This window comes from Oxyura jamaicensis, chromosome 10 (genome assembly GCF_011077185.1).
Source record: "Oxyura jamaicensis isolate SHBP4307 breed ruddy duck chromosome 10, BPBGC_Ojam_1.0, whole genome shotgun sequence".
NCBI classification, from domain to species: Eukaryota; Metazoa; Chordata; class Aves; order Anseriformes; family Anatidae; genus Oxyura; species Oxyura jamaicensis.
Genome location: NC_048902.1, coordinates 20,057,611 through 20,065,741, shown reverse-complemented (window position 1 = coordinate 20,065,741; position 8,131 = coordinate 20,057,611). Strand labels below are relative to the sequence as shown.

At 49.8% G+C, this 8,131-nt stretch overlaps 1 protein-coding gene across 2 annotated transcripts in view; it reads right to left on the bottom strand.

The window, feature by feature from the left end:
- Positions 1-351: 351 nt before the first annotated feature.
- Positions 352-8,131, bottom strand: part of SMAD3 (SMAD family member 3) — a 73,689-nt gene continuing 65,909 nt past the window's right edge. The window contains exon 9 of one of the 2 annotated variants that reach the window (XM_035336341.1): positions 352-5,136. In XM_035336341.1, the coding sequence (XP_035192232.1) occupies positions 5,013-5,136 (124 nt within the window). In that variant the 3' untranslated portion in view covers positions 352-5,012. The remainder of the gene's footprint in view (positions 5,137-8,131) is intronic. The other variant, XM_035336342.1, reaches the window with a different exon arrangement.

Sequence of the window (8,131 nt, the reverse complement as noted above, 5' to 3'; positions counted from 1 at the left end):
GTGGGACAGGTGGACCAGGTGGGATCGCTGCCTCTGACTTCTCCAGCAATTCGACAGTAAAACCACTGAGCTGCAGTGCTCCACTTCTATTCACCTTTGAAACCCATTAGATAAAAGAACTCGTTGCTTTTTTTTTTAAGCAATGCTATTTCTGGTATTAAATTCATGAACAAACTGCCCAAAGAAAGACGACCTTACCTGTAACTGGGAGCTTGTGCGCACTGCTGGAAACGTCCACTGCCACTCCTAAGGACACTGCTGGCTCTGTATTACGTGTGGTTTCCGAACTCCAAATGCTTTCAGTTTGTGTCCTAAATATATTTTTACAATACCCGTGTTTGCTCATGAGCCTCCGTTTTCAAATCAAAGTTTATTAAAATGTCAAAAATAGAACTTACAGTTTCACATATGAAATAAGAGGGCATACATAGTACAGGCCTTTAGTAACAAAATAGGTGAATAATGCTTAACAAGCTAAAGCATGTAGGTGGCACCACCGGTCATTAACATACAATCTCAGGTTAAGAAGATCTAAACACTACTGCATACGTGCTCGTACATATCTATCAAAGGGGGAATGGTTCAATCGAGAGCGAAGGAAGTAGGCTGCCTCCTTTGGGAGAGTGAACGGGATGCATCTCAGCAGCAGAGACCGGTGCAGATCCTCTGGTGTCCGCATACCGGAGGAAACGTAAGATGAACCGAAACATTTATGGAATAGTTTGTTATTTTCTTTTTAAAGCCTCATTAATCTGAAAAGACCTGAAGACCACAATTCAAGGGCCCCTCTGGGAAGCTGACTTATTGCTAAAAATACAACAGCAACTCGAGCAAAGACTCCTGCAGGAGGAGTCCTTATTTTGCTTTGTGTGCCAGGGCTTGTTGCTCAGCTCTGAGATGAGGCTCTTGTGCTCACGTCAGTAACTGCCTAATTTCTAGCAATCACCAGAAAGGGACGTATGAAGGATTTAATATCTGAATCCTTAATCGCCCTTTCTGTTAAATATTTGATTCATCTGAATATTCAAGAAAGACAACATAAATACAAGAATGTACATAAAAAAAAAATACTGAATTTCTTAACCATACCGCTCAATCAGCTACTATACAGCGACTAATGATTTCTCCTTCTAGCTTACCAGCTTATTTGTGATTTTCCATTCCTCCTACCTATCCAGTACCTTAGAGAACTAGGAAAGCTCACGGGTGTTTTGTGACATGGCTGAAGTCCTTCTCTGTGCTGGGTTCTTCTCGCTCCTTGTGCTTTTTCTAGTTAGTAAGTAGCTCAAGGCGGGGATGCCAATACTTGCTGCTTGAGCTGGCGTCCTGAATATTCTTCAGCCTCGAAGGGAGTCCTCTGCACGCTTCAAAGCATGTTGATCCTTTAGGGGAGGGGAAACTGATTTGCCTACTGCTTTCTCAAAGGTCACCCCCCGACCTTCTCATGGTAACCGTGGGTAACCAGAGCTTTGAGGAAATGTCATACAACCAGATTTCTCCATCTTTGTACAAACGCATGCTGATTCCTGACAATTAAATCAAATGGATAGCACTGGATTACTTCTAAGACAAGCTTAACACAAAATACACACTGCAATTCAGTTCAATACATTAATAATAATAAAAAAAATCACCACAGTCATATAAAACCACAAGGCCATCAATATCATCTGCCAGCAGCCAGGCCCTTGTGTATGGCTACACCAATTAAAAAGAGTCAAAGTTCCTGCTAGTGACTCTCTACTAGTAACAAAAATGTATGAAATCCTGTAAAACTAGCCAAGACTACCACTAAATGAGAAGATATTCCAGTACAGTCACGTAATCTAAGCTAGGGCATGGCTGATTGCATACATTTGTGCTACATATCAAAGCTACTTTAATAAAGTTTTAGAAAGAAAAGTAAAATCAAGAATAAGCCACGTGTACCTCTGGGGCACCGCTGCCTCCAACAGGCTGCAGCCGAATGCCACCGCTTCCCTTCCTTAGTGTCCGCACGGATGGTGATTAAGCACACTTCCGACCTGGCAGGGGAATTAATTTGCTTTCTTCTGTACAATTCACTTCAACCACGCAACTACAGGGAAACAACCGAAATGTCCCTTGGATCACACCCTCCCCAGCCTTTATCTTCTCACATGTTGCGTGGGGCAGGACTTTCCATTTGCCTTTATAAGGTAACGTCAGAAACCAGAAAGCTTTTATGAATTAGTGAGAAGGCAAAGGGGAGGAGAGGAAATTAATACCCGAGTGCAGATAACCTCCTCTCAGTTTTATCCAACGGTACTGCTGGAGGGGCTTATTTTCCATCTGAAGCCGTTTTACTTAAGGGATGATGCATAAGGTTTTATGCATCATCCCAATCCTGTTTCAAAGGCATCTGTTGGCAGCGGTTGGCCGCTATCTGTTACCAAACAAAAGCTGCGAGTGTGGTCAGAGAGGAAACCCAGCTCCAGTCCGGAGCTGGGCAGAGGCAGCGACTCTGCGAGCAGACCTGAAGCCCAAGGCGGGTTACTGCAGCTTGTGGCCTCCAGGTCGGGCTGGGTTCCCACACGCCACCGCGTGTGACGAGCTTTCTGAGCCTCGAATTTACGATGCCGTTTTTGGTGCTAATGCACAAGACACCAGAGTCCAACCTGCTCCGTGATCACAGAGATAAAAGTTTGGTAAAATAAAGCAAATGTGACTTAACGCCACTCGGGGAAGGAAACCTGGGGCCATTTTTACAGAGCATTTTTTTTCCCCCTCTCTCACTAGAACAGCAGGTCAAATATTTCCACAGAATTCTGCATGAAGTTGTTTGCAGCTATGTTAGAAAACTGCATCTGGAAGTACGTGCCTCATCGACCCACAAGGACACACAGACCTACTTCTTCAGTGGCTAGAGAACACTATTTTATACAGATGCTCTTATTGCACAAGTCCATGCAATCAGAGATTGAACTAAAAAAAAAATCAGACACATTGCAAAAACTAAAAAAAAAGGAAGAAAAAAATCCTAGAAAACCTCCAGCGCTATGCCACAAGGCGTGCCGAGCGCACAGTGAAAGCTCCAAAGTCCTGCAGGAGGCTGCTGAGATGTGCCTGCGTTGTCCCTGCATCATTCAGGAGCGCGCCCACCACTGAAAGGCTTGCCCAGGATTTACATTTCATATACAAAATCTCATTTCTCACTTCTGGAAGAAAACTCTCCTCTAAAGCTTCCCCCGTTTGCCTGGTAAAACGGCCAGGGGGCTCCCGGTGGTCTCTGCACAGCGCACCGAGGGCCCCCAGGGTCCAGAAGCGCCGGGTGTTGCAACCCGAGCAGTGGGAATGATGCAGGGCGGTCTCAGAGGCAAAGGCACATCCCCAAAGCCTCTCCCTACGCACGGGCGGGTGCATGGACGCTGCTGGTAAGCGTCTGGGGTCGCACAGGTCCCTTCCCCACCGGGGAGCAGGGCCCTGGCGTGCAGGGAAACTTCCACTGGGCTCAGCGGGGCTGCTCGTGGTCGCATCTGGGAGCCTGAAACTGTGCAGGACAAAAGTTAACGCAAACCACCGTAATGTCCGTCACAGTCTGTCCTTCCCAGGGCCAGATCTTGTGTCTCTGCCTTTTGGATGCAGAAGGAAAAAAAACAAAAACAAGATTTCCATAGGAAAGTGATGATCACTTTCTCCCCTCCCCCTTCCATCTTGGCACGAAGGCGTACGATGTTCAACAGAGATATCAAGGAACAGATCACTGGATAGCACTGACAAAGCTATGACACTTATTTGGCAAATTTGAACCGTAAAAACAAGTGCTAAGGGTTTTTTTTTTCCCAGTTGTGGAAGTTGTTTGCCATGACAGTTGCTACAGGGAAAAAAATATTGAACAGTCTGGAGCATGTATAGTTAAAATGAACCTTTTATAGTACATGTAAATACACTCTCCCAGTTTCTCCAGGCGAAACCACATCTCAGAGCATTTCAATCCGATGAAATTGGTTTTTTAACTGAGTTTTTGTGTGTCTGAGATGCCCTGGTTCGTGCGCAGTCATGGTGACAGCGGGGGATGACCTACTGAACTGTGTTTTCTGACAACGGCAGCAAGGGCTGGTCACTCCCGTCTCTCGAGCAGACCTGGACACTGAATTCACTCCGCCCCTAAGACTTAAGAAGTGGCAGATACCGTTCGACATACTGAGAAAATAGAATACAAACTTTCTGTAGTTAATGTAAATAGACTGCACAATAACAAAGGCTTAACTTATCCAGCAAGAGCTCCCCACATCACAAAAGTCTGTCTGTGGGCAGCTCTAGTCGAAAGTTGCTGCAGCAATGTCGGAAGGAGCCTTCACTCCGGCCTTTTGCTTCACGTAAATCCAGTCTGAGGCACTCGGGGCGTCAGCTGCATCTCTCGGGCACGAAGCAACAAGGCTCTGCCTCCTCGTTACTGGTCCAGCGTGGGAAACTCTTTCCTTTTGGGAGCATCTCTGGGGGACTTCGCTCTTGCACGTGCTTTAAATGTTTCTTTCCCCCATCCTGCTGCAATCGCAGGGAGAACAGGTGTCCTCGGATGGAGACAGTAACGCACGAGCAAGAGTCACCCCAAAGCCCCGCCGTACCTGGCTTTTCCGAGATGCTGCATGAGCCGAGGCTGGAGGTGTGAGAGGCAAAGGGAAAGTTCCCTCCCGGCCGGCTGGTGCCAGCGGCACGGCACGGCTGGAGGCAGAGCACTGGCTTCTCTCCGCTGAAACCAAGTCCATTTTTTTTTATCACGATCAGCTTCAGCTTCATGCTAACTGCAACGGCCCATGGCATTGTGACCAAAGTGCTAACAGGTTCAGTGGAAGTGGCTTAAATGGGTCTTTAAGTTTCATTAAAAAAGAAAAAGAGGAAGAAACAAAACAAAGACAACCCACTTTTTAGCAGATCTTTTTTCCTTATAGCTTCAGTAACTGGGAGTTTGTTTTCTATGCCTTTTGCTAAGGGTTAAGCCAATTCCATTTTCCAGTCCTTGCTCCCCCCGCCCGCCCCCAGGAGCTCTTTCCTTAGGAGACGCTGGAGCAGCGGATGCTCGGGGAGCCCATCTGGGTGAGGACCTTGTCCAGCCACTGCAGAGGACCGTTGAGATGCAGCTCGATCCAGCAGGGAGTGCTGGTCACAGTCTGCCGCCTACGAGAAAGAAGGGGGGGGGCAGAGAGAGAGGGAAAAAAGAACAGAAATGTGACTTACAAAACTTCACAAATGCGAAAAGGTTTTACAGCTACCGAAGCATTCTTTCCTGCTTAGACAATAGTCTTGCATGCGGGGCCAAAGGAATGTCTCTCTCCTCCTTAACATGCTTCTGGCCAATGCTGCCGGCTTCTTTAACACCCGATCTTTTCTCTTTACGTCTCTTATCTCGAAGAACTCCCTCTACAACCTATTCGCTCCTCAGATTTCTGCAGACAGGCAGCATCTGACTCCCTGGAGAGAAAGGAAGGCTTTTATCTGAGCAACCCTCCAGTTAGATTTTGCAGGCCTCGCGCCTCCTACCTGGTTAGCAACGTCAGCTGTTTACCAAACACGTCCGATTTCTCGACGTATGAGATCAGGACATTCTCTTTTCGCCAGATCTTTCGGTTTTGGCAGGACGTGGAAGTGACAGGGCCACCACGCAGCCACCTGAATTCCCTTCCCCAGCCCTGCAGAGCCCCTCAAGCAGCCAGAGCCGCTGCTCAGCGCCCTGTCAGCACGGAGAGCAGCCTGGGGGATGTGCGGGGCCCCACAACACGCAGGCACGCCGGGCAGCGAGGCACCAATCTGGTAATTAATGCGTGCGGTTCAAAGCCCTTCAGGAACTGGTGGCCGTGGCCAGAGAATAGAGGGGGGACACCCTGCTGGGTCCGAGGACTTCTCAGCGCCACCAAGCACCTTCCCCTCTCCTTTCTTCCTCTCTGTTGTTTGCCCTCAGGACCCCATGGAGCATCTCCAGATGGCGAAGCAGAAAGAGATGGGGAGGAAGGGGAGGGAAGCGAGGCCGGGGCACGGGGTCTGGGGCAGTGCCGAGGGACGGCAGGACTCCTGGCCAGGGCTGAGAGGCAGGGACAGCTGCTGTGGAGGAGGAGGATTATGAAGAGAGAGAAACAGCCTGGAGACAGCCTTGTTTTACACCCGCGTTTCCCACAGAAGCTGTCCTTGGAATCTGCCTGTGGGAGGGAGAAGCCAAAGGCTGCGAGGCCCTGGGAGAAACCGCTGCCGAAAGAGGGACCCTTCCCTCGGGGACAGTCCCTCTGCTCCCAGCACCGTCCCTGCCCCTTCGTGGCAGGATCGAGGCGCAGGGCTTGGGGGCACAGCTCTGCAAGGCTTTGGCCGAGGGCTGCAAGGCGTCGTATCGACGAATCTGCCTCCCTTCTGCTTTGAACCAAAAATGGCAGCGGCTCCCTGAAGGCACCCCACCCATTCCCAGCTCAGGCGCGGCCGAGCGGAGCTGGCAGGCGATGATGCCCTGAGAGTGGGCGTATGGGCAGGGCCCGTCCCATGCAGCGACCTAACGGAGCGTGGTTTGCATTAAGGGGTTCCTCGGGAGCTGTCTGGGCAGGAGGACGGCAGGGCAGGGAGCAGAGAGCACCCCCCTCTCTCCGTCAGCCTCAGTGGAGCAAACAAAGCACCAAGGGCGCAGAAAAAATGAAGTCCCCCTGAACCCAGAGCGCTGCCCTTTGCTGCCCAAAGCCAGGTTAGCACCGAGCAGTCCAGCAACGGTGCTGGCAACACTGCACAGAAACCCAGACCCGAGGTGCTGACACACTCCTGCCCTCTGCAAATCCATCACGGCAAGCTTCACTCTGCCTTCTCCATGACTTCAGCCTGCTCCGCCGGGCTCTCGCTGGGCAGAGGAGAACCTCTGCATCACCGGCTGCTTATGCAATCGGCTTCTCCCCGCTTCCCTCCACCAAACCCCTGGCACACATGAGCTTTGAACACCCCGCCGACCAGACTGCTCACCCGGCCGAGCGGCTGAACCAGAGATCACTGGAACAGCGCTCTGGATGCGGCTCCCACAGTAACGTTTGCGTATACGAATCAGTTCAGCAAAGAAACGTGCTCTGACAAAGGCAATCAGATGTAGTATTTTGTGGCAAGGAAATGAAGGAGCAGGAGAGCGGCTTCGGCGCGGTCAGCGCGAGCGTAGGGTTTCACTGAGTACAATAATGAGATAGTAGACTTTCCGTAAGTCATGCTCATCTGGCTTTCATTACGAGCTGTGGCTGCGAGCCAGGGCTGAAAGGCTCTGGCCCGGCTGCAGGACAATTTCAAAACAAAATGGACTCCAAACATCTGGAGAAATGAGGAAAGCGGGAGAGGAACGTGCGGGACCCGGGCTCCAGCTGATGCTAGGGCATCTCCCCCGCCTGCTGCAGGCAGCTGTGCGCGGGGCGCAGCACAGACGGCCAGGCAGGGGCTGCCCCCAGGTCTTAAAATAAGGCCACGGCTTTCAAGGGTACACTGCAAGAAAGTATTTCAAAAGCACATTTGGCCAAAATCCTCGCCAGCTTTTTCTCTCATAAAACAACATTCATTTTCCGATGAATTTTGTCTCCCCTGGTTGTACTACCAAAGGCTAATTTTACTCCCTTTGCTGCTAAGGGACGTTTGCTTCTTAATGCAGCAGCGGCACAAGCTAGGCAGTACTCTGCCCCTCTCCACTCTTCCTGTGTTGTCAGAAAAGCCACACCATCGATCCCAGACACCAGACCCCACTGCATCTCCCTTTTTCACCTTTACTATTCACTGGGAAAAATAGCCAACCTTTTTCTCTAACTGCCTCAAGTCACATTTAAGCAACTGCCCTATGACAAGCACGAAGAAAAGGATGAGGAGAGCTAACTGTAACTTTGTGGCAACTCTGACAGTTCTTCCACATGTAGATTTTCAAGCTGATCTGCTTTTATTTTAATCCCATTGGTCCCTGATTAAAAAAAACAACCACCAACATCAAACCCAACCCGTATCAACTAGGAAGCACTCACACTGATGGTGTCTTGATAACTCTGTAGACATGAGACACTCAAATTATCAAATATACATCTGATTTTTAAGAAGAGAATTGTTCCCACACAGGCCATCCGGATTTATCTGCTGTGCTTCAGGTGAAGCTCTTGGTCTGCACAGCACTGAGACCAAATGC